Below are 27,411 nucleotides of genomic sequence, written 5' to 3'. Positions count from 1 at the left end.
GTATGTCAACTTCTGACCCACTGGGAATGTGATGAAATAAATAAAAGCTGAAATAAATCACTCTCTACTATTATGTCATTTCACATTCTTAAAATAAAGTGGTGATCCTAACTGACCTAAGACAGGGATTTTTTACTAGGATTAAATGTCAGGAATTGTGAAAAACTGAGTTGAAATGTATTTGGCTAAGGTGTATGTAAACTTCCGACTTCAACTGTATATATATATATATGTATATATATATAAATCTTGCATATCTTAATTTATTTCCACAATTAAATAATAACATGTGTAATAATGTAGGCAGTTTATACAAAGGATTGTTACCTATAACCAGGACTGACATTACAAAAATCACATTTTTGGCAAGGAATTATTATTTTGGCAAATCATTATTGTGATTCATCCTACAGTATATTGTCCCTAACACCATTACCCCATAACAACAGATGTGGGATACACACACACACAATCCACCCTTCCCACACAAACAACCACATACTCAGATGTTCAGCAGTTGTTCCATCACCGAGCCCAACTCGAGAAGACTTGACGTGTGAACGCATATACAGTTGTAGACATACTGTATACAATTCAGACATTGTTTGGGAACTTCTTCTCTAAGTATTCAGCCAGTTTGTTCTGGTCCATCTTCCTCAGGATCTCCAGTGTGATCTTCACAGCGCCGTCGTCAAGGTATTGCTGCACCATCCTATCCACTGTGACCTGTTTGTTAGCGTTCTCCAGCTGGCCCCTTGGGATTGAAGTAAAGCCCTCCACACCCTGAATCAGGTGCCACTGAAATGCCTCCAGCTCTTTTGAAACCAGCTCTGCCAGAGTGCCCAGCAGCAGATAAGAAACATTTGTTGTCCCTGGATACAGAAAAATAAAACAATGAGAAATATAACGTGACATAGTAATAACTAAAATAAACAGTCCTGAAGGATCATATTCTCCTTGTATGTAAACAACAAGTCCCTGTTGTGTGATGATTCCATCTTGCTGAGTCTACCTTTAATAATTGTAATTGAATTAGGAAAGAAGTGGAAGGCACTCAACCACAGTAGTCAAACAATTAACTCATAATTGAAAAGAAAAAGGCGAAACACTTGCTCACCATTAAGTAACTGTTTTCTTTCCCTTATCTTTAGGAGTCTAAAAAGCTACATTAGTGTGTTTACTGAAAAAAATCTGATATTGGGGAACTCTCTCCTCCACCACAATTAAATATCTTGGGGGAAGACAGGAACTTATATTTACCTGCTGTAGCACCACCTGGTGGTTTAACTGGATAAAAAGAGACCTTGATTACACATGATCCTCAAGAAATTGTCATTTGACAGACCATCCATATCATTAAATAGTGGGTATATAGTATTTAAAGTGAGCTAGGCTACACTGCAGGCAAGATCCAATGAAAGGCACTGTACACCATCATTCATTTAACAACACAAAACCATTAGGATCATTTGAGTTCTTCACATTTGATTTCCTCATAGTATCATTGTTTATGATAAGGAAACCATCGGTGATGAGACTAAGACAGGTAGAAGGTTTGATGAGAACCGTTACCTGAAGAGGGAACTTCTGTTGGGGAGACTGTGGATGAGAAAGAGAAGGTGTTGTACTATATAGTACAATAATGATGTATCATAATGAATCTAATTGAATATCCATATACCGGCATACTGGATTAGTAAGGGTTTTGATTCAATAACATTCAGCCATCTACTATGTGAAAAGCTTATTGGAAACCATTTACCTGCTGAGTCATCGCTTGGGGGCGTGGCTATGGATAAAAGAGAATACATTTACCTTTAACCAGACATTGTTTATGGTAAATAGGTCATATCAGGGTCTTGTATTGAGGCTCTACATAAGGCTGCAGTATTCACCAGTTTAAGGACCAGACAGGAAATGGGTTTAGAATATTTATTGAGGAAATGGAATGTGAACGTGGAGTCAGTCGGGAAATGAGATGGATCATATGAATCAGAGGAGGGATTCAGGAGAAGAATGAGAATGGACCGGATGAAGCAGAAGGCTGCAGAGGAGGGATTCAGGAGGGGAATGAGAATGGACCGGATGAAGCAGAAGGCTGCAGAGGAGGGATTCAGGAGGGGAATGAGAATGGACCAGATGAAGCAGAGGACTGTAGAGGAGGGATTCAGGAGGGGAAATGAGAATGGACCGGATGAAACAGAGGGCTGCAGAGGGAGGATTCAGGAGGGGTTGACTCTGTAGGGTTTGACTTGGAGCCTCAGGTAGACTTCACCGTCAGGCCGTGGTAATTAGGCTGCTGTGGTGAAGGAAATCCCAAAAAAGAGAACTCGAAGTCAGTCGGACCCTGGAGAGGAAGTGAGCTGTTTTGGACTGCAGGTGCTGAATGGTTGGCGGTATCACTTGAGGTAGTTAAGGTGTATGGACGAGATGCCCACAGAGTGAGCCAAGCTTTGACCCCAGGAGAGCAAGACAAAAATAATCCCTGGAAAGAGAGAAACCTTTAGAGTAACCAGGATCGGCTGGGGAGCCAATTCTCTTTGGCTGGTTGGGTAGGATACGGTGTTTGAGGTAGATGTTGTCTGTGAAATGAGGCAGAGACTGGAGGACTGTGCCTGAGTTAATGCAGGTTCTGAGAGATGAGCATGTTGTGGGCTGTCCTGATGTTTTTGATGTCAGAATGGATGTATGAATGATAGGCTTGAGAGGACCAGCGGCCAAGAAGTTGTATAGTGTGGTCTGTGATGTCGTGTCGAGATGCCATGGATGCAGCTCCGATGTGGAAAGAGTGTCCGGAGAATTGATCATCAGGATAGCCATACAGTGATAGTATTGGTCTCAGATGGGAATGGAACCATTGGCGAAGTAAAAAAAAATATATATATATATATAGAGAGAGAGAAAAATAGTATCACATACTGTATATGAATAATTTGTTAATATTGCACACTGTACAGCCCATGGTAATGACAGCAAATGGAAGTGGTAGATTGTTGCGCCACCAAAACGAACGGCCAGATCCATAACAACGGAGTGGTAGTCATCCAACTCCTAGCTATGAGAAGGGTGAGCCGAGCAGATAACGTCTGTGTTGTATGAGAGGGGCCAAGGACGGGGTCTGAGGGACCGGAGGTGGGCAGAGAGAGGGGCCAGAGGGACCTGAGGTGGGCAGAGAGAGGGGCCTGAGGGACCTGAGGTGGGCAGAGAGAGGGGCCAGAGGGACCTGAGGTGGGCAGAGAGAGGGGCCTGAGGGACCTGAGGTGGGCAGAGAGAGGGGCCAGAGGGACCTGAGGTGGGCAGAGAGAGGGGCCAGAGGGACCTGAGGTGGGCAGAGAGAGGGGCCAGAGGGACCTGAGGTGGGCAGAGAGAGGGGCCAGAGGGACCTGAGGTGGGCAGAGAGAGGGGCCAGAGGGACCTGAGGTGGGCAGAGAGAGGGGCCAGAGGGGCCTGAGGTGGGCCAGAGGGACCTGAGGTGGGGAGAGGTGGGCAGAGAGAGGGCGAGCCGTTGTCAGAGAAGTGTTCACAGGGCTAGACGGACCTAAGGTGGGGAGAGGTCCTCACTGGCAGAGAGAGGGAGTGAGCCGCTGCTGCAGCAGCAGTCACAGGGCCAGTGGGACCTGGGGTGGGATGAGCCAGAGGCTGTGAAGACAGAGCAGGCAAGGTAGCCGTGAGGTCAGCGAGACCTGAGGGAAAGAGAGAGGACAAGCTGGGGAGGAAGATGAGTGGCCAGAGCAGGAGGACAAGGTGGGGAGGAAGACGAGTGGCCAGAACATGATAACAAGGTGGGGAGGAAGACATCTGGCTTTGTGAGGTTATTAATGGTGATGAATCTCTAGTTTGTTATTGAGAGGTTTATAATGGTGATGAATCTCTAGTTTGTTATTGAGAGGTTTATAACGGTGATGAATCTCTAGTTTCTAATTGAGAGGTTTATAATGGTGATGAATCTCTAGTTTGTTATTGAGAGGTTTATAATGGTGATACATCTCTAGTTTGTTATTGTTCAAAAAGGACTACTACTACTACTTCTGCTACTACTACTGCTACTACTACTACTACTGCTACTAATGCTACTGCTGCTACTGCTACTGCTGCTACTGCTACTACTGCTGCTACTGCTGCTACTGCTACTACTCCTGCTACTACTCCTGCTACTGCTCCTGCTACTGCTCCTGCTACTGCTCCTGCTACTGCTACTGCGTGTTACCTGGAAGCCAGACATGTCTGTACCAGACAGATTCTTCACCACCATTTTCTTTCAGAAGAAGATTAACTTCCACAACAACAGTTTGTATGAACAACTGGAATGTTGGGAAGTAGTTTTCATAGGATTCAAAATCTACAAATTCTGCATCCTGACAGAAAGATACAGTGTTAGTCTATTAAATGATATGATGTTAACTTTATATATTCAGTTATTATAAGATAATGTTCACGTGCAAGCAATGTCTCTTCTCTCCCTTGCTCAGAATTCACCTTTGGTTGAATTAGATATTCATCTGTAAGATCTGTGGAGAGCTCGTATTCTTTATTTGGAGTTAGTTGGCAGCGAGGATTTGTTTCAATATAGATGCATTTGTCTCCATTCCTTCTTTTCCACTCCTCCTGCACCTTGAAATGTATTCATACAATCACGTTGTTATTCTTTATTTAAATCAGAAAACATTATCCAAGTAATAACATTACCAAAACATGAATTTGTGGTTTAATGTCCTGTGTGTTTACCACAGTGTGTGCTTGATTGAATTGACATTCATGATATTCTTACCTCCCTGATCACAGCATTTCTGGGAAGCCACAACACATTCAGGATGGATCTCTTTTTAGGAACAACTGGAGGTTTGTAGAACAACAAGACAAGTGCCCTTATAGGAACGGTGGGTGAGTCTTCATCCTTGACTTCACCATAAGCAGAGAATCCACTGATGTTTATTATGATGTGTGTTTCTGTTATCTCACGGGGAGGGATAAACTCTATGATGTCATCAGTCACATGGGCTACAGACAGGAAGTCACATTCACCACCTGGTAAAGAAAGAGAACATTTAGAGCTGTCTCTGACCAACAAGACAAACATAACAATGTTGAGACTAAAGCAGAAAATAAAATATATAATAATGTGTAAATAATATGGAAATAATGAGAATATGTTCTTTCAGAAGAGTCCTGAAACATGAAAAGTGAAGTTAACCCTTCATGATATGATTACTCACTATTGTAGATCTCACAGTGTGGGAGGTGTAGTTGACAGACAGACCCCTTAAGGCATGTAAACTTGAACAGGGGTCCTGCAGGTCTCTTGCCATTCTGGGCTAGAAGCCTCCAGTCCCAGGGGACTGTCCTATAGAGCACCTCTCCCTCTCCCTCCATCCTAAACACCAGGCCTGTTATACTGCACCGGAACAGACCTGCATGGGGACACTGGAATCTAGAACAAACAATGGTGAAGAATGACATTTTAATCAAATTTCCTGGATTTAAGGTATTATCCTTTAATACAAACTACCAATGAGAAACATTAAATATATCAAGTTACCGGTACTCTCCCCTGTTGTCCTTATTATGGATTTCAGGAGTAAATTCATCTGGAGAACTCTAAAATGTAGAAACAATAGATACTGTAATTCAACCAATCATGTGAAGAATTGTTTTTAAATTCAAATGTTCTCTATTTACAGTGAGGGTTTTACCATGTGATGGTGGTCCAGGAGGAGAGGAGAATCTAAAAATAATCAAATAAACATCAATCAACATGTTTTTCTATACAACTTTAACTTCATCATTGTTCCAGATTAAGATGTTAGCGGTATAGCTGTTACCCCTTCCTCTTTCCAACTCCTCATCCATCCTCTCTGTGTTCTCAGCTACCTCTGTGTTGAGACTGTTAGCCATCTCCAGTGGTCTCTCTAGGTTGGGAGGACAGTCGATCTCCAGTGGTCTCTCTAGGATGGGAGGACAGTCCACCTGTTTTCTCAGAAATCTACACAATACCCCATATTGACAATGCAAAAACAGGTTTCTAGAAATTTTACAGCAAAAATAAAATGTAATATTTACATAAATATTCAGACCCTTTACTCAGTACTTTGTTGAAGCAGCTTTGGCAGCGATTACAGCCTTGAGTCTTCTTGGGTATGACGCTACAAGCTTGGCACACCTGTATTTGGTGAGTTTCTCCCATTCTTCTCTGCAGATCCTCTCAAGCTCTATCAGGTTGGATGGGGAGTGTCGCTTCACAGCTATTTTCAGGTCTCTTTAAAGATGTTCGATCGGGTTCAACCCGGGCTCTGACTGGGCTGCTCAAGGACATTCAGAGACTTGTCCCGAAGCCACTCCTGCGTTGTCTTGGCTGTGTGCTTAGGGTCGTTGTCCTGTTGGAAGGTGAACCTTTGCCCCCAGTCAGAGGTCCTGAGCACTCTGGAGCAGGTTTTCATCAAGGATCTCTCTGTGCTTTGCTCCGTTCATCTTTCCCTCGATCCTGACTAGTCTCCCAGTCCCTGTCGCTGAAAAACATCCCCACAGCATGATGCTGTCATCACCATGCTTCACCGTAGGGATGGCGCCAGGTTTCCTCCAGACGTGACGATTGGCATTCCGGCCAAAGAGTTCAATCTTGGTTTCATCAGACCAGAGAATCTTGTTTCTCGTGGTCTGAGAGTTCTTTAGGTGCCTTTTGGCCAACTCCAAGTGGGCTGTCATGTGCCTTTTACTGAGGAGTGGCTTCCGTCAGGCCACTCTACCATAACGGCCTGATTGGTGGAGTGCTGCAGAGATGGTTGTCCTTCTGGAAGGTTCTCCCAGCTCTGTCAGAGACCATTGGGTTCTTGGTCACCTCCCTGACCAAGGCCCTTCTCCCCCGATTGCTCTGTTTGGCCGGGTGGCCAGCTCCTGGAAGAGTCTTGGTGGTTCCATTTTAAGAATGATGGAGGCCTTCAATGCTGCAGACATTTTTTGGTAAGCTTCCCTAGATCTGTGCCTCGACACAATTCTCTCGGAGAACTACGGACAATTCCTTCGACCTCATGGCTTGGTTTTTGCACTGACATGCGCTGTGAACTGCGGGACCTAATATAGACAGGTGTGTGCCTTTTCAAATCATGTCCAATAAATTGAATTTACCACAGGTGGACTCCAACTTGTAGAAACATCTCAAGAATGATCAATGGAAACAGGATGCACCTGAGCTCAATTTCGAATTTCATAGCAATGGGTCTGAATACATAAGTAAATATGTTTTTTCAGTTTTTTTATTTTAATACATTTGCAACATTTTCTAAAAACCTGTTTTCGCTTTGTCATTATGGGGTATTTTGTATAGATTGATGAGGAAAACAATACATTTAATACATTTTAGATTAAGGCTGTAACGTAACAAAATGTGGAAAAGTCAAGGTGTCTGAATACTTTCCGAATGCACTGTGTATGTCAATTAACAAGATTACAACCAGGTAAAGGTGACAAAACAAAGAGCACTGTACAATTTCTTAGACATTGTTTAACAAACAATTAGAAACATTGTGGGGATGGGATCAAGAGAGCAGTTAGAGGATTCGTTAGCAGATCTCTGGTCAAAAAGGTACATTGGATACATTTTTCTGTCCAGAAATGACTTTTTCAACAGTCTATATTTTTTCTACAGTTGTCCATGGTGACATTATATTTTCTAATTTGTCAGCAAGTTGTGGTTCTCGTAGAGTGAAGGAAAGATGATTATTCCCTCACTCAATGTGATCTCTCTGTAAAACAAAAAATAAAGATAATTCATATATTAATATTGTTAAGACGTACTATAATATTTCTACTGGTCTCTCAATATCACATCCTCATATCATCATGAAATAGATTACATTAGGAACTTTAGCGCATGCACGCACCAACGCACACACACACACACACACACACACACACACACACACACACACACACACACACACACACACACACACACACACACACACACACACACACCACACACACACACACACACACACACACACACACACACACACACACACACACACACACACACACACACACACACACACACACACACACACACACACACACACACACACACACACACACACACACACACACACACACACACACACACACACACACACACACACACACAGTGTATTTATTACATAGCTGTGATCTATATGTGGTTTGTTCACCGGTCTGAAATGACTAGTCTTACCTTGATGACCAGTGCCCTAGTCACCTCCCTCTGCCTCTCCAGATGGTGATGCTTCTCTCCAGACCGGGTCAACCTGGACACAGGAAACAGTCACTTCACTGTTCTGTTCCCCTACACCACCACCACATGCTGTGGTCACTACACTGTTCTGTTCCCCTACAGCACCACCACATGCTGTGGTCACTACACTGTTCTGTTCCCTTACACCACCACCACATGCTGTGGTCACTACACTGTTCTGTTCCCCTACAGCACCACCACATGCTGTGGTCACTTCACTGTTCTGTTCCCCTACACCACCACCACATGCTGTGGTCACTACACTGTTCTGTTCCCCTACAGCACCACCACATGCTGTGGTCACTACACTGTTCTGTTCCCCTACAGCACCACCACATGCTGTGGTCACTACACTGTTCTGTTCCCCTACACCACCACCACATGCTGTGGTCACTACACTGTTCTGTTCCCCTACACCACCACCACATGCTGTGGTCACTACACTGTTCTGTTCCCCTACACCACCACCACATGCTGTGGGCATTTTACTATTCTATAGTAATTTCACTCAGTTAATGAGAATGATGCTATACATTATGATAGAGATGTTAAATGGTCACTCGACTGCTTTTAAAGTGAATTATCTCTCCAGCACCAGACCAGTAGACTCATATATTCAATCTCACCAGTGACTACATAGTTCTTATATCAGACTAATATACTAAATGTCCGCTCACATTCCAGAAGAGGTGCCGGTGAGTTTGGCCCTCTCTGCCACTGCAGGCATCTGTTCCCTCTCAGAAGCAGCTACCAGCTCCTACACACAGACACACACAGACACACAGACACACAGACACACAGACACACAGACACACAGACACACACACACACACACACACACACACACACACACCACACACACACACACACACACACACACACACACACACACACACACACACACACACACACACACACACACACACACACACACACACACACACACACACACACACACACACACACACACACACACACACACACAATGGAACAAATAAGTAGACATTAAGTAAATAAAACAAACATATCCTTATCTCAAAAGTTCAAACAAATATAATATTTTAGTGCCAACTGATATAGTTTTAAATGACATCATCATGATTTATAAAAAATAAAATAATACTATATATACACAGTGTATATGTATACACTTTACAGTGACGAATGTCCATTGGGGAAGAGTAAAGACCGTTGAGGGAGGAATGTCCATAGAGGGAGCAGCAGTCAGACAGAGTAAATGTCCATTGTGGACAAAGTGAAACAAAACAATCAAAAATATAATAAAATAGAGAAGATAATATATTCATATTAACAACTGATCTGATTGTACACTGAACTAAAATATAAACACAACTTGTAAAGTGTTGGTCCCATGTTTCATGAGCTGTAATGAAAGATTCCAGAAATGTTCCATATGTACAAAAAGCTTATTTCTCTCAAATGTTTTGCACAAATTTGTTTACATCCCTGTTAGTGAGCATTTCTGGGTTGCAGACCACGGCTGAAGGCTCTGAGTTGCAGACCACGGCTGAAGGCTCTGAGTTGCAGACCGCCACTGAGGGCTCCGGGCTGAGGAGCGTCGATGGAGACTCCGGCTGAGGAGCGTCGCTGGAGGCACCGGCTGAGGAGCGTCGCTGGAGGCACCGGGCTGAGGAGCGTCGCTCGAGGCTCCGGGCTGAGGAGCGTCGCTGGGGGCTCCAGACTGAGGATGCGCACTGGAAGTCCAATGCGTGGGACTGGTATAGGTGGCGCCAGACTGGTAACACGCACCTCAAGTCGAGTGCGGGGAGCAGGAACAGGACACCCCGGACTGGGCAGGCGCGCTGGAGGCCTGATGCGTGGAGCTGGCATAGGAGGCGCCAGACTAGTAACATGCACCTCAGGGCGAGTGCGGGGAGCAGGCACAGAACGTACTGGGCTATGGAGGCGCACTTGAGGGAGAGTTGCTCACAGCAGGCACAGGACGTACTGGGCTATGGAGGCGCACTGGAGGGAGAGTTGCTCACAGCAGGCACAGGACGTACTGGGCTATGGAGGCGCACTGGAGGGAGAGTGCGAGGAGCAGGAATCGGTCTCACCGGACTGGGGAGACGCACTAAGGGCCGAGTGCTCACAGCAGGCACTGGCTGTACCGGGTTATGGCTGCGTACTGGAGGAATAGTGCGAGGAGCAGGAATCGGTCTCACCGGACTGGGGAGACACACTAAGGGCCGAGTGCTCACAGCAGGCACTGGCTGTACCGGGTTATGGATGCGCACTGAAAGGAGAGTGCGAGGAGCAGGCACAGGACGTACTGGACTATGGAGGCGCACTGGCGGGAGAGTGCGAGGAGCAGGCACAGGACGTACTGGGCCGCGGATGCGCACTGGAGGCCTGGAGCGTATGGCTTGCACAACCCGCCCTGGCTGGATGCTCACCTCAGCTCAACAACTGCAGGGTGCGGGCACAGATCACACCGGCCTGTGAATGCGCCCTGACGACACAGTGCGCATCACCGCACAACACGGTGCCTGCCCCGTCACTTGCTCCCCACAGTAAGCACGCGAAGTTGGCTCAGGACTCCACCCTGACTCTGCCCAACTCTCCGTGTGCCCCCCCCCCCCCACATTTTTGGGGGGTTGCCTCTCGCACTTGCCTCTGGGTGGATATAGCGCCTCATAGTATCGCCGCTCTGCCTTCGCTGCCTCAAGTTCCTCCTTCGGTCGGCGATACTCCCCAGCCTGCCTCCAGGGTCCTTTCCCATCCAGGATTTCTTCCCAAGTCCATTTCTCCTGCTGCTCCATTCCACGCTGCTTGGTCCTTTGGTGGTGGGTGATTCTGTCACGGCTGTTCGAAGGAGCGGACCAAAATGCAGCGTCGGTTTCGTTCCACATATTTATTAGATAGTGAAACTGAATGCAATAACAAAGTAAACTTAAGTACAAAACAACAAACCTTGACGCAGGAGGAACAAACACACTCACAAAATATAATCACCCACAAAACAGGAAGAGAAAAACCCCTACTTAAATATGATCTCTAATCAGAGGCAAATGAGGATCAGCTGCCTCCAATTAGAGATCAACCCCAAACAATCCCAACATAGAAATAGAACAACTAGAACTAAAACATGGAAATAGAAAACTATAGAAAATGACATCTTACTAGGGTCAGGATGTGACACCACACACACACACACAACCTCTCTTTGGGAAAGGTTTTGACCTTAGCCATGTTTACTGTATTTCTTTATCTCTAACTAGCTCTACAGCCTGTTTTATTTGACCCAGAAATATTTGTGTTGCAAACTATTCAGTGAAGGGCTCTAAAGTGTCAAAATGTCCTTCAATGTAACTGTCTGGGTTAATATTCTAATTACAAAAGTGTTTTTAAAATTATAGTATTATAGTAAAGCGATTATTATTAACATTAGCAATGAAATAGTAACAAAACATGTTTGAGAGAGAAATGGAGAGGGAGTTGATTTAATATTTAAACTTTGATTAAGTGGCATCATTTTACAGCATACTATTAATAGATGACTAATAACATTTAATGGATGCGAATCCTATTCTGTGCCAGTGTCACAACTATACAATTTTAGTTTTTTAGCTATCAGAGAAGAAGAAATCAACCCTGATCATCCACCGATCCATACAATGACACTATCTGGTGCTGAAAAAAATAGGGGAAAATGGAGATTAAATCAGAGGAGGCGCCGAGAAAAATAAAATAAATGAATGTGGTGATGAACTTAAGTCCAGTATCCACTGAAGGAAACTCTTTTGAGCAGCCCCCTGAACAACTTGTACGAGTACAACATGAACCTGCACCTCCAGAGCTGGAGCAACCATCTGAGTCCTTGACTCCAGAACTAGAGCAATCCCTTGAGCCTTAATCTCAAACACTGGAGCAACGACTTGCTTCTTCCACTCCAGAAAAAGTGAAAAAGGTATCAAAGCGTTGCAAGCGGCTGCAAAAGGAAAAATGAGCACTAAAGAAGAAAATTCTCCAACTGGAAATGCAACTAAAACAATCACAACAAAAAAGTGACAAATTACGAAGGGCATGCAAAGGTCAAATAAATTCAAACGCAATCTAAGTGAAAAATACAGGCCACGAGGGAAAAAGAAAATGTCTTTATTGAGGAAAACACAGGTCATTGCATTTCCCAGTAGAAATGAAAATAGTCGCCTTCTCTCAGTGAAGAAAGACACGGTCACGCAAAAGAAGAAGTAGGTTCAGAGGCGCATACTCATGACATTTCTAAAAGAACGCAGAGTACAATTCAGAGGTGGATGGGACACTCGCTGTCATACAGACAGTTTTTACGACTGAGGCCATTTTACATTACAGAGCCGAAGGAACATGACCGCAACACCTGAGCGTGTCTCGATCACGAGAATGTGAAACTTCTAGTTGACAGTTTGAGCCAAAATGGGTTGCTGAAAACCTCAAGCGTTTCCGAGTTACTGTCTTCCATTGTCTGTGATCTCAAGGACAAGCAATGCATGTACCGTGTTTGTGCAAAGTGTTGCTATGATGAAAAAGAGCAGGCCCTACCTGATGAGAATGCACCGATTTTCATGGCAGCAGTGGCAAAGGGAGAAATCAAGCAACGGAGAAAGGTCATTCACAAATTTTGTGAAAAAAACAGAGATGGGCACGTGGCTCGATCTGGTTAAAAACTTCAACAACAAACTGGATGCTCTTGTGAGGCACCAGTTTACCTGGCTGCACCAAGTTGAGCAGTGCCAAAATTATTGTTATTGGTGAAGGAATCACATTTAATCAATATTTGTGGGCTGTAGTGATATGTGTCATTCAGGGTAACAAAATATGGTCATACAGTATAACACCAGTATTTTATATTAAAATACAATAACTTTGTTTTGTTGACTCAGAGGAGACAAAAACAAATCTCCAAGGATGAAGTGAAAGATATTTTCATAGATTCTAGAATTTTTTTCAGTGTAAGGCAGGAAGTTTTTGTAAAAAGCCTTCAACAAATTTTGAGTTGTACCCGTGACACATCAAATATGTGGTATTCAAAATAAAATTATGTCATTTTTTCTGGGTAATTATATTTCTGCCAGTCTAAACATGGATATATAACCTTGTGATTATGAAAAATGGGCATAAAAAAAGACTTGGCGTTATACTGAATGACATTTTACTAGGGTACATTCATATGAATCACAATCAAAATTAATTATTGGCTTTATTCTTGAATATAACTAATATAAGGGCATAGGTGACACAGCAATGAACAAAGAAAACTTTAGGGAATTGTAATTGCTGTTTAATGTTTTTGCTACTCTGAAAACCTCCCTGATCTCCTCTTTGTCTCTAACTAGCTCTACTACCTATTGTATCTACTCAACTCTCTGATTCTCTATCTCCTCTTTATCTCTTACTATCTCTACTACCTATTTGCCATCTCTTTAATCTAAGATACAGGAAAGTGTGTGCCCTCAGGCCGCTCAACAACTACATCTACATCAACAACTCCATCAGACTCCCATTCAGAGCGACACACAAAAGCATCCAGGGTCAATGCCCTGCTCAAGGGCACGTTGACAGATCTCCCACCAGGCCAAAAACGTGACCCCGAACCCTCCAAGATCCCCCACAATTCCTCAATAACTGTCCCTCAACCATTTGAGACCCCTCCCACAGTCCCCCCCCCAAGAATAAAAATAAACAATACAATGAATTCCATTCCCCACCCCCAAGAACCCCCCAATGCACCAAGAACCAAGAGAATGAACTAGAGAAAAAAGAATGTCAGAACAAAACAGCAAATAACAATGCAAAAAAAGAAATAAAAAAAATGTATACTTTTTTTAAACAAAGGACATCAAGGACAACTAAATCTTAACAGCAATGGCAACTATATATGTTTGTGTGCATGTCTGCCACTATTACATGTATGTGTGTGTTGTATGCGTTTATTTGAATGAGAGTGTGTGTATATGCATGTGTACAAACACCTGCACAGCATCAGCCTCAGGCAAACTGGCATTAGTTGTAAAAACACTGCCCCTCAGTGTCATTCAAACATAGTTTTTATAATGTTTTATTTTGATTTATTAAAAAAAAAAGTTTATCTTTGACCATCATTCTATCTCCCACACAACAAGTCCACTCCCACTTGTCTCCAATTCCACATCCCAACCCTCAGCTTCCCTCAGCCCATCCCATCTATCTCTGCTGGCCACCCACTTCGGGTTTCTACGCAACACATATTTTTCAACTTTGCTGTGATGTTTAACGTACAATTTCAATCAATCTAATCGAATAGAATCCACAGATTGCGAGTTGAAGATATATACTTTTACTAAGAGTATTAGTATATTAGTAATTGACTGACCCGGTCTCTCCAGATCTCCTAACAGTACTATTTCTAGCGTAAATTTCGGGAACCTGAGACCAGAAACAGGCTACCTGAGGGCAATACCAAAAGAAGTGGTCTGTTGATTCTGTATCCTCACAACAAAATATGCAGAGCTTCGATGATTTTATGCACCCAAATATTCAAAATTTTGTTGGTGGCAAGAATTCTATACAATAGTTTTAACAGAAAAGCACAAAGTCTTGAATCTTGCATTGTTTCATATATCAACTCATACTCCCTATACCATGGAATCGGTACATCAAAAAGCTCTTCCCAACTATTTTGCAATCTGTATGGCACAGTTGTCAACATCCTGGTCCTCCAATGAAACTGGTATACTGTCCTATTTATGCTATTTTTATTCCTCCGCCAGTTTTGATCCTTTATGTTGGGCAGACAGATCAGTTCCCTACCTCCTCCCGCTGCCACCTGCCTCCTCCATTTTTAGGGTAATGCTGTAATCAATTGGTTATACTCTTGGATTGAGCAGACCTTCCCGTACAATTCTGATAACTCCATGAAGAACATAACTCTACCATTCCAATTTACAATATCATTTAACAACAAAATACCCCTTTCAAACATCTTTTTTGAGTTTAGCCATAATATTTGTTGTAATATTTTGTTCTATCTTTTCAGGGAGATGAAATTGAAATTGTAGCCAGCTCTGCAATGCTTTGAAGAAAGCATAATTTTCAATTAATTGGCAAAAAGGCCATTTTTAAACAATGGATGAGCTTTTCTTAGCAATCTACTTGAGAACCATTAAGGGTTCAAGTAAAACGTTTGAATAAGTGAAGCTTTTAGAGAGAGGTTTAGTGCTTTTATATTTAATAATCTTAATCCACCCAATTCATATTCATTATATAGATAGGCACGTTTAGCGTCCCAGATAAAGTGAAATATTTTTTGCTCATATCATTTGAAAACAAATCATCAGGAGTAGACAGCGCCATAAATAAGTGAGTAAACTGAGATATGACTAAGGAGTTAATCACGGCAATTTTTCCATAAATTAACAGGTATTTACCTCTCCATGGTTGCAAGATCTTGTCCATTTTTACAAGTTTTCTATTGAAATTCATTGTTGAGAGCTTATTTATATCTTTTGTGATATGAATACCAAATATGTTTACTTCACCATCGGCCCATTTCATAGGTAAACTGCAGGGTAATGTAAAAGTTGTATTTTTTAAAGACCCAATACGTAATATTGAACACTTGTCACGTCCTGACCTTAGAAAGCTGTTATTTTCTATGGTACAGCAGGTCAGGGCGTGACGGGGTTTTTTCTAGTTTAGTTTTTCTATGTTGTCAGGTTCTAGTTTTGTATTTCTATGTTGGGTTTTGTTTGGGATGATCTCCAATTATTGGCAGCTGGTCCTGGTTGTCTCTAATTGGAGATCATACTTAAGTAAGGTTTTTTTTTCCACCTGGGTTTGTGGGAGAGTGTTTTTGAGTACATGTTCACTCTGCTTCACGGTTTGTGGTTGTTGTTGTTCAGTCTCTTTATATGTATTGCATAGTTTCACAGTGTAAATAAAATGTGGAACGACACACACGCTGCACTTTGGTCCGCTCCTCCTTACGACAGCCGTGACAACACTTATCATAATTAGGTTTTAGTCCAGAGAGTACAGAAAAGTTATCTAGATCTTCAATGAGACATTGCAGGGATCTAGCTTGCGGACTTAGTATAAAACTTGAGTCATCGGCATACATGGACATCTTTATTTTTAAGCCTTGGATTTCTATTCCTCTAATGTTATTGGAGCTGATTTTAATAGCTAGCATTTCAATGGCCATAACAAATAGATATGGTGCCAGCGGACACGCCTGTTTAACTCCTCTTGACAATTCAAAACTCTGAAAAGTAGTCGTTGACTATTTTACACCTGGGGTTGCTATACATTATTTTGACCCATTTTATAAGAGAATACCCTGAAATTGAAGAAATCTAGGCATTTATAAATAAAACCCAGTCTTACTTTATCAGATGCCTTTTCAAAATCCTCTATAAATACCAGGCCTGGCTTCTTAGATGTTTCATGATGTAATATTATTTCTAGTAGTTGTCATATATTATCTCCAATGTATCATCTATGTAAAAAACCTGTCTGATCAGGATGAACAATACTTGGTAAAACCCTTTTAATTCTGAGTGCTATACATTTCGCTAGTATTTTGACATCACAACATTGAAGTGTAAGGGGCCTCCAGTTTTTTAGATAGGCTGGGTCTTTATATTTGCCATCTGGGTCTTGTTTTAATAATAGAGAAATCAGACCTTCCTGCTGAATACCTGACAGACTACCATTTCTATTGGAGTAGTTAAAACAATCTAACAATGGAGCTTTTAGTATATCAAAAAAGGCTTGATATACCGCTGCCAGTATGCCATCAAGTCCTGGGGTTTTTCCAGACTGAAAGGATTTAATAGCCTAAAAAATGTATTCTTCTGTAATTTGGGCTTCACTCTGATCGTTCTGTACATTTCTCAATTTTCCATTTTTTATATTATTTGGAAATAATTCCTTACCGTAATCTTCATTCAGTGAGAGAGGACTAGATGGAAAAGAGAACATCTGCCTAAAATAATTAGCTTCCTCTTTTAAAATATAATTTGGAGAATCAGAGATGATTCCGTCTTCAGTAACAAGTTTCTGCAAATTCTTTTTGTTAGTGTTCCTGTATTGGAGATTCAGGAAGAATTTTGTGCATTTTTCTCCATATTCCATCCAGTTTTCTTTATTTTTGTAATAGATTATATTAGATCGTTCTTGAAAAAGTTCCTCAAGTTCTTTTTGTTTTTCCTCTAACTTATTTTGTATCTCTGTAGTATCGTTTTTATTGCTATCTACCTGCACTATTAGTTCATGGATTTCCCTTGTTAATCTTGTCTCTTTAGCCAGAATCTGCTTTTTTATTATTGATGAATATTGAATTGAATGACCCCTGAAGGTACATTTAAAAGGTATCCCAAACAATAAGGGGATTTGCTGAGCCTATATTATACTGGAAAAATTCAGTTATAAATTTGTCCTCCAGTAAACTTTGATTAAATTTCCAATATCCCCATCCACATGGAAAATCTATAAGAGTTATGTGATTGCCAATTAGATGATGATACGATCGCATTCTCTCTCCTATTAAAACTTTTTTAACCTTTGACACAAGAGAGAAAGAGACAAGAAAGTAGTCAAGACGACTAGCTTGATTAAGTCTCCTCCATGTATATCTCACTAGGTCGGGGTTTTTTAGTCTCCAAATATACACTATTTCTAATGTGTCCGTAATATTTCCTTAAGGGCACGGTGATGATAGTTTGTAGAGTGATTACCTTTACAGTCAATTGAGGTACTTAACACTGTGTTATAGTCTCCTACCATAATGAACTTCCAAAAGTTATTCCGCTACTCATGAATAGCAAAGCACCCGTTGATTCAAACAGCCGACCAATCAGCTTGCTACCAACCGTTAGTAAACTTGAAAAAAATGGTGTTTGACGAGATACAATTGTATTTCATTGTGAACAAATTAACAATTTCCTTTCAACATGCTTATAGGGAGGGACACTCAACATGTACAGCGCTTACTGCAACACTTAAAGAGATGCAGTAAGTTTTAGAATGGGTGGCAAGTAATCAGAGAGCGCTAAATACTTTAAAAATGAAAAACATTGTATTTGGGACAAACCTTGAACCTCAACTAAATCTTGTGATGAATAATGTGGACATTTTAGAAAGTTGAAGAGACTAAACCGCTTGGTGTAACCCTGGATTCTACATTTTCATGGTCAAAAGATATTGATGCAATGGTAGCTAAGATGGGGATAGGGGGATAAGTCCTACAGGCCCTAGTTTGGTTGCACTTGGACTACTGTCCAGTCATATGAAAGAGGGACGTAGGCAAACTACAATTGGCCCAGAACAGAGCAGCACGTCTGGCCCTTAAATGTACACTGAGAGCTAACATTAATAATATGCATGTCAATCTCTCCAGACTCAAAGTACAGCAGAGATTGACTGCATCACTACTTGTCTTTGTGAGAGTTGACATATTGAAATCACCAAGCTGTCTGGTTAAGCAACTAGCTCACAGCTCAGACACCGATACATACCCCACAAGACATGCCACCAGAGGTCTCTTCACAATACCGAAGTTCAGAACAGACTACAGGAAACACACAGTACTACATAGAGCCATGACTACATGGAACTCTCTTCCACATCATGTAATTCAGTCAAGCAGTAAAATCAGATTCAAAAAGCAGATAAAACTACACCTTATGGAACAGCATGGACTATAAAGAGACACACACAGGCACATATACACACAGGCACATATACACACAGGCACATACACACACAGGCACATATACACACGCATTCGCACACAAATGCTAACACATGTACTCTACACACAGATTTTAATATTGTTACTTTCTGTATAATTGATTTTGTATTGTAGATATGTTGTGGTAGAGTAGTGTGTAATAATATGTTGTATTGTAGATATGTTGTGGTAGAGTAGTGTGTAATAATATGTTGTATTGTAGATATGTTGTGGTAGAGCAGTGTGTAATAATGTCTTGTTTTATGTACTGTTTTACTGTATATATTAATTGTAAATGCGTAATCATGATTGGACCCCAGGAAGAGTAGCTGCTGCCTTGACAGGAACTAATGGGGATCCAGAATAAATACAAATACTACCTGTTGTATCTAACAGATATTTCTGGGGAGTCTATTAGTTCTGAATAACTTTGAATATTCTGGTAAAAAATAATGTACATTTAAAAACAACGTTTTGAAATGAATAAAATAATAGCTTAATGTTTCAATTCTATAACATTATAGACATTGTACTATAGCTCATAGCTTAACTTTAGTGAGGTTCATATGAATGGAGAGATTTATAAAATAAAGATTCTTACCTTGCTGGTAACAGAAGTTCATCTTGCTGTTCTCAGAGTTTATGTTTGAATGACAAACTTCAACCCTGCTTTACTGTCAATGAGAACGGAGTGACTGAGTCAACAATGTACTTGATGAAACAGGAAACACAGGTGTACGTCTCAAATGGCATCCTATTTTCTACATAGTTCACTAACTCTTTCCTGATGTGCCCTGGTCAGAAAGAGTAAACTAAAGTGAATTTGGTGCCATTTCTAAGGGAAAAGGGCACCATTTGGACTGCTAACAAGAACTCCTCTCACTTACATACACAAACAGAAACACACAGTCTTGTACAGCTAACCTCGTGGACACACACACATACAAATGCTAAATCTCACACTTTACAAGATTTTGATATATTACATTTTCTGAATTATTGATTTTGTTTTGTAGATATGTTGTGGTAGAGCAGTGTGTAATAATGTGTTGTATTGTAGATATGTTGTGGTAGAGTAGTGTGTAATGTGTTGTATTGTATATATGTTGTGGTAGAGTAGTGTGTAATAATATGTTGTATTGTAGATATGTTGTGGTAGAGCAGTGTGTAATAATGTGTTGTATTGTAGATATGTTGTGGTAGAGTAGTGTGTAATGTGTTGTATTGTGGATATGTTGTGGTAGAGTAGTGTGTAATAATATGTTGTATTGTAGATATGTTGTGGTAGAGTAGTGAGTAATAATGTGTTGTATTGTAGATATGTTGTGGTAGAGTAGTGTGTAATAATGTGTTGTATTGTAGATATGTTGTGGTAGAGTAGTGTGTAATAATGTGTTGTGTGAAGTACTGTTTTATTGTATGTAATTGCGTAATCATGGTTGAACCCCAGGAAGAGTAGCTGCTGCCTTGACAGGAACTAAATGGGGATCCAGAATAAATACAAATACTACCTGTTGTATCTAACAGATATTTCTGGGGAGTGTATTAGTTCTGAATAACTTTGAATATTCTGGTAAAAATAATGTACATTTAAAAATAACTTTTTGAAATTAATAAAATAAGAACCTAATGTTTAAATTCTATAGCATTATATACATTCTATTATAGCTCATAACTTAACTTTAGTGAGGTTCATATGAATAGAGAGATTAAGAAAATAAAGATTCTTACCTTGCTGGTAACAGAAGTTAATAACCTTGCTGTTCTCAGAGTCTATGTTTGAATGACAAACTTCAACTCTGCTTTACTGTCAATGAGAACAGAGTGACTGTATCAGCAATTTATTTGATGAATCAGGAAACACAGGTGTGTACGTCTCAAATAGCATCCTATTTCCGACATAGTTCACTAACTCTTTCCTGATGTGGTCTGGTCAAAAATAGTGATCTAAAGTGAATTTGGTGCCATTAATAAGGGGACAGGGTGCCATTTGGACTGCAAACAAGAACTCCTCTCACTTACTCACACACACACAAACAAAATCACACACACAAACAAAATCACACACAGTCTTGTACAGCTAACCTTGTGGACACACACACGCAAATGCTAAAACTCACACTCTACAAACACATAGATTTTGATATATTTTATTTTTCTGTATTATTGATTTTGTATTGTAGATATGTTGTGGTAGAGTAGTGTGTAATAATGTGTTGTATTGTAGATATGTTGTGGTAGAGTAGTGTGTAATAATGTGTTGTATTGTATATATGTTGTGGTAGAGTAGTGTGTAATAATGTGTTGTATTGTAGATATGTTGTGGTAGAGTAGTGTGTAATAATGTGTTGTATTGTAGATATGTTGTGGTAGAGTAGTGTGTAATAATGTGTTGTATTGTAGATATGTTGTGGTAGAGTAGTGTGTAATAATGTGTTGTATTGTAGATATGTTGTGGTAGAGTAGTGTGTAATAATGTGTTGTATTGTCCATATGTTGTGGTAGATTAGTGCAAATTGAAAAACTTTTTTTAATTAATAAAAGAATAACTCAATGTTTGAATTATATAGTATTCTACACATTGTACTATAGCTCATAACTTAACTTTAGTGAGGTGCATATGAATGGAGAGATTTAGAAAATAAATATTCTTACCTTTCTGGTAACAGAAGTTAACCTTGCTGTACTCAGAGTCTATTTATGACTGAGAAACCTCAAGCCTGATTTCAACCCTGCTTTACTGTCAATGAGAACAGAGTGACTGTATCAACAATGCATTTGATGAAACAGGAAACACAGGTGTGTTCGTCTCAAATGGCATCCTATTTCCTATATAGTTCAAATGTTTCCTTATGTGCCCTGGTCAGAAATAGTGTACTACAAAGTGAATAGGGTGCCATTTGGGACGCAAACAAGAACTCTTCTCATGTACTCACACAAACAAACACAAACACACACACACAAATCTGTATCTCTAACTAGCTCTACTACCTATTGTATCTACTCTCTGATTCTCTATCTTCTCTTTTTATCACTTTTCAGGAGAAGACCCAGATGCAGACAGTGTCGAAGTAACAAAAGTTTATTACATAGACAGGGGCCAGGCAAAATGACAGGTCAAGGGCAGGCAGGCGTCCGTTACACAGATCAGAATCCGAAAGTTATAGAAAGGCAGGCAGTTTCAGGGTCAGGGCAGGCAGAGGTCAATAATCCAGATCGTGTCACAAGGTACAGAACGGCAGGCAGTTTCAGGGTCAGGGCAGGCAGAGGTCAATAATCCAGATCGTGTCACAAGGTACAGAACGGCAGGCAGGCTCAGGGTCAGGGCTAGGCAGAGGTCAATAATCCAGATCGTGTCACAAGGTACAGAACGGCAGGCAGGCTCAGGGCAGTCAGAATGATCAAAACCAGGAAAGCTAGAAAAAGGACCTATAGAGATAGACAGGAGCAAGATGAAAAACACTGGTAGGCTTAACGAACAAAACAAACTGGCAAAAAAACAAAAACACAGGTATAAATGCACAGGGGATAATGGGGAAAATGAGCGACACCTGTGGAGACAGGTGGAGGGGTGGAGACAAGCACATAGACAGGTGAAACAGATCAGGGTGTGACACTTTATCTCTAACGACCTCTACTACCTATTTGCCATCTCTTTACTCTAAGCTACAGGAAAGTGTGTGCCCTCAGCCCTAGAGGGAAGCAAAAGTCATTCCGCAAACATGAATAGCAAAGCACCCGTTGATGACTGACCAATCAGCCCACCAATCAGCCTGCTATCAACACTTTGCAAACTTTGGGAAAAGATTGTTTTTGACCAGATACAATTGTATTTCACAGTAAACAAATGAACAACTGACTTTCAACATGCTTATAGGGAGGGACACTGAACATGTACAGCGCTTACACAGATGACTGATGATTGGGTGAAAGAAACTGATAATAAACATCTTGTGGGAGTTGATTTGTTAGACTTCAGTATTATGGACCATAATCTAATGCTGAAAAAGCTATGTGTCAGGGCTTTATATCCCCTGCTATATTGTGGATTGAGAGTTACCTGTCTAACAGAACACAGATAGTGTTTTTTAATGGGAGCCTCTCCAACATAATCAAGGTATAGTCAAACATTTCCCAGGGCAGTTTTTTAGACCCCTTATTTTTTAACTCTTTACCAATGGCCTGCCACTGAGTAAAGCCTGTGTATCTATGTATGGCGATGACTCAACATTATACATGTCAGCTACCACAGCAAGTGAAATCAAGTGATACCATCGATCACCACATTGTTTTGGAGAGATTGGAAACCCAAATTGGTCAACACGGACAAGTTCTGACCTGGTTTAGATCTTATCTGTCGGAAAGATATCAGTTTGTCTCTGTGGATGGTTTGTCCTTTGACAAATCAACTGTAAATTTCGGTGTTCCTCAAGGCTCCGTTTTAGGACCACTATTGCTTTCACTATATATTTGACCTCTTGGTGATGTCATTCGGAACCATAATGTTAACTTTCACTGCTATGTAGACGACACACAGCTGTACATTTTGATGAAACATGGTGAAGCCCCAAAATTGCCTTCCCTGGAAGCCTGTGTTACAGACATAAGGTAGTGGATAGCGGCAAATTTGCTACTTTTAAACTCAGACAAAACAGAGATGCTAGTTCTAGGTCCCAAGAAACAAAGAGATCTTCTGTTGAATCTGACAATCTTGATGGTTGTACAGTCGTCTCAAATAAAACTGAAGGACCTCGGCGTTACTCTGGACCCTGATCTCTCTTTTGAAGAACATATCAAGACTGTTTCAAGGACAGCTTTTTTCCATCTATGTAACATTGCAAAAATGTATTCATGCTTTTGTCACTTCCAGGTTAATCTACTGCAATGCTCTACTTTCCGGCTACCCAGATAAAGCACTAAATAAACTTCAGTTAGTGCTAAACACGGCTGCTAGAATCTTGACTAGAACCAGATTTTTTTTATCATATTACTCCAGTGCTAGCCTCTCTACACTGGCTTCCTGTTAAGGCAAGGGCTGATTTCAAGGTTTTACTGCTAAACTACAAAGCATTACATGGGGCTTGCTCCTACCTATCTTTCCGATTTGGTCCTGCCACACATACCTACACATACGCTACGGTCACAAGACGCAGTCCTCCTTACTGTCCATAGAATTTCTAAGCAAACAGCTGGAGGCAGGTCTTTCTCCTAAGGAGCTCAATTTTTATGGAATGGTCTGCCTATCCATGTGAGAGACGCAGACTCGGTCTCAACCTTTAAGTCTTTATTGAAGACTTATCTCTTCAGTAGGTCCTATGATTGAGTGTAGTCTGGCCCAGGAGTGTGAAGGTGAACGGAAAGGCACTGGAGCAATGAACCGCCCTTGCTGTCTCTGCCTGGCCGGTTCCCCTTTCTCCACTGGGATTCTCTGCCTCAAACTCTAATACAGGGGCTGCTTCACTGGCTTACTGGTGCTCTTCCATGCCATCCCTAGGAGGGGTGCGTCACTTAAGTGGGTGAGTCACTGACGTGATCTTCCTGTCCGGGTAGGCGCCCCCCCCCCCTTGGGTTGTGCCGTGGGAGAGATCTTTGTGGGCTATACTCGGCCTTGTCTCAGGATGATAAGTTGGTGGTTGAAGATATCCCTCTAGTGGTGTGGGGGCTGTGCTTTGGCAAAGTGGGTGAGGTTATATCCTGCCTGTTTGGCCTTGTCCGGGGGTATCATCGGACGGGGCCACAGTGTCTCCCAACCCGTCTTGTCTCAGCCTCCAGTATTTATGCTGCAATAGTTTGTGTTGGGGGGCTAGGGTCAGTCTGTTATATCTGGAGTATTTCTCCTGTCTATCCGGTGTCATGTGTGAATTTAAGTATGCTCTCTCTAATTCTCTCTTTCGGAGAACCTGAGGCCTAGGACCATGCCTCAGGACTACCTGGCCTGATGACTCCTTGCTGTCCCCAGTCCACCTGGTTGTGCTGCTGCTCCAGTTTCAACTGTTCTGCCTGTGGCTATGGAACCCTGACCTGTTCACCGGACGTGCTACCTGTCCCAGACCTGCTGTTTTCAACTCTCTAGAGACAGCAGGAGCGGTAGAGATACTCTGAATGATCGGCTATGAAAAGCCAACTGACATTTACTCCTGAGGTGCTGACCTGTTGCACCCTCGACAACCACTATGATTATTATTATTTTACCCTGCTGTTCATCTATGAACATTTGAACATCTTGGCCATGTTCTGTTATAATCTCTACCCAGCACAGCCAGAAGAGAGCTGGCCACCCCTCAGGTTCCTCTCTAGGTTTCTTCCTAGATTTGGTCTTTCTAGGGAGTTTTTCCTAGCCACCGTGCTTCTACACCTACATTGCTTGCTGTCTGGGGTTTTAGGCTCGGTTTCTATACAGCACTTTGTGACATCAGCTGATGTAAGAAGGGCTATATAAATAAATATAATTGATTGATCACTGCAACACTTAACAAAGAGCTGCATTCTGTTTTAGAATGGATGGCAAGTAATCAGCTAGCACTAAATATTTCTAAAACTAAAAGCATTGTATTTGGGACAAACCATTCACTAAACCCTATACCTCAACTAAATCTTTTGATGAATAACCTGGAAATTGAGAAAGTTGTGTAGACTAAACTGCTTGGTGTAACCCTGGATTGTAGACTTTCATGGTCAAAACATTATTGCGATGGTAGCTAAGATGGGGATAGGTCTGTCTGTAATAAAGCGAGGCTCTGCATTCCTGACATATAAACAAGTCCTACAGGCCCTAGTTTGGTCATACTTGGACTACTGTCCAGTCATATGGTCTAGTAACACAAAGAGGGACGTAGGCAAATTACAATTGGCCCAGAACAGAGCAGCACGTCTGGCCCTTAAATTTACGCTGTGAGCCAACATTAATAATATGCATGTCAATCTCTCCAGGCTCAAAGTACAGGAGAGATTGACTGCATCACTGCTTGTCTTTGTGAGAGCTATTGATATATTGAAATTACAGAGCTTAATTAATAACCAAGCTGTCTGGTTAAGTGACTAGCGCACAGCTCAGACACCCATACAAACCCCACAAGACATGACACAAAAGGTCTCTTCACAATACCCAAGTCCAGAAGAAACTACGCGAAACACACAGTACTACACAGAGCCATGATTACATGGAAATCTCTTCCACATCCTGTAACTCAGTCAAGCAGTAAAATCAGATTTTAAAACCAGATAAATCTACACCTTACCAAACAGCATGGACTGTAAAAAGACAAACACACTGGCACACATATATTTCAATATTGTTATTTTCTGTATTTTAGATTTTTTATTGTAGATATGTCATGGTACAGTAGTGTGTAATAATGTGATGTGTTATACATTGTTTTATTGTATGTAATTGCGTAATCATGGTTGAACCCCAGGAAGAGTAGCTGCTGCCTTGACAGGAACTAATGGGGATCCAGAATAAATACAAATACTACCTGTTGTATCTAACAGATATTTCTGGGGAGTGTATTAGTTCTGAATAACTTTGAATATTCTGGTAAAAAAGAATGTTTTTAAATGTACAATGTTTTTTTAATTCCTTTCAACATTGTAATAAAAATTATGAATATTTAAAAACAAAAAACATGTTGTAAAGAATAAATGAATAACTCAATGTTTCAATTATTGTCACGCTTGTCGTCGGTAATGGAGGACCAAAACGCAGCAGGTATGTGTATGCTCATCTTGATTTTTAATTATCTTCAAAAATGAACATACAAAATAACAAAGAACGAACAATCGACAAAAAACAGTCTGGTAAGGCACAAGGCTATACACAGAATAATCACCCACAAATCACACACACAAACACACCCTAATATATGGGACTCTCAATCAAAGGCAGATAGACAACACCTGCCTTCAACTGAGAGTCCCAACCCCAATTAACCAAACATAGAAACACACACACTAGACTAACCATAGAATACAAACACATAGACCATCAACCAAAACCCCGGAAATACTAAATCAAACACCCTTTACACAAACACACCACCCCGAACCACATAAAACAAATACCCTCTGCCACGTCCTGACCAAACTACAAAAACAATTAACCTTATACTGGCCAGGACGTGACAATTATATAGCATTCTAGACATTATATTATAGATCATAACTTAACTTTAGTGAGGTGTAAATGAATGGAGAGATTTAGAAAATAAAGATTCTTACCTTTCTGGTCACTGAAGTTAACCTTGCTGTTCTCGGAGTTTATGTTTGAGTAACAACCTTCAACCCTGCTTTACTGTCAATGAGAACAGTGACAGTGTCAACAATGCATTTGATGAAACAGGAAACACAGGTGTGTACGTTTCAAATGGCATCCTTTTTCCTACATAGTTCACTAACTCTTTCCTGATGTGGTCTGGTCAAAACTAATGTACTATAAAGTGAA

General features: G+C 41.2%; 1 protein-coding gene across 3 annotated transcripts; it reads right to left on the bottom strand.

Annotated features, from left to right (window-relative positions):
- Nucleotides 1-292: 292 nt before the first annotated feature.
- Nucleotides 293-27,272, bottom strand: LOC106592855 (uncharacterized). 3 transcript variants are annotated; one of them, XM_082967267.1, is made up of 16 exons: nucleotides 21,627-21,712; nucleotides 20,703-20,778; nucleotides 19,573-19,645; nucleotides 8,938-9,017; nucleotides 8,201-8,273; nucleotides 5,820-7,736; nucleotides 5,691-5,722; nucleotides 5,537-5,595; nucleotides 5,214-5,428; nucleotides 4,769-5,025; nucleotides 4,477-4,611; nucleotides 4,208-4,355; nucleotides 1,763-1,789; nucleotides 1,573-1,599; nucleotides 1,261-1,287; nucleotides 293-872 (listed from the first exon to the last, which is right to left on the bottom strand). In XM_082967267.1, exons 6-16 carry the CDS (start codon nucleotides 5,890-5,892, stop codon nucleotides 595-597), a joined length of 1,278 nt encoding a protein of 425 aa, XP_082823393.1. In that variant the 5' UTR covers nucleotides 5,893-7,736; nucleotides 8,201-8,273; nucleotides 8,938-9,017; nucleotides 19,573-19,645; nucleotides 20,703-20,778; nucleotides 21,627-21,712; the 3' UTR covers nucleotides 293-594. The 3 variants fall into 3 exon arrangements, with proteins under 3 accessions (XP_082823393.1, XP_082823400.1, XP_014039681.3); XM_082967274.1 differs by lacking the exon at nucleotides 19,573-19,645; XM_014184206.3 differs by lacking the exons at nucleotides 19,573-19,645; nucleotides 20,703-20,778; nucleotides 21,627-21,712 and adding an exon at nucleotides 27,189-27,272.
- Between the last annotated feature and the right edge of the window lie 139 nt (nucleotides 27,273-27,411).

The sequence above is a fragment of the Salmo salar genome, chromosome 02 (genome assembly GCF_965601325.2).
Source record: "Salmo salar chromosome 02, fSalSal1, whole genome shotgun sequence".
NCBI lineage: Eukaryota > Metazoa > Chordata > Actinopteri > Salmoniformes > Salmonidae > Salmo > Salmo salar.
Note: the sequence above shows the minus strand (reverse complement) of the source record. Positions and strands in the feature narration are given on the sequence as shown.

Coding starts and splice junctions, on each gene's coding strand:
- LOC106592855 (XM_014184206.3), bottom strand. CDS start 5,892: ATGGCTAACAGTCTCAACACAGAGGTAGCTGAGAACACAGAGAGGATG. Junction 1,288..1,572: donor AACAGAAGTTCCCTCTTCAG/GTAACGGTTCTC, acceptor CTTTTTATCCAG/TTAAACCACCAGGTGGTGCT. Junction 873..1,260: donor ACCAGGTGGTGCTACAGCAG/GTAAATATAAGT, acceptor TTCTGTATCCAG/GGACAACAAATGTTTCTTAT.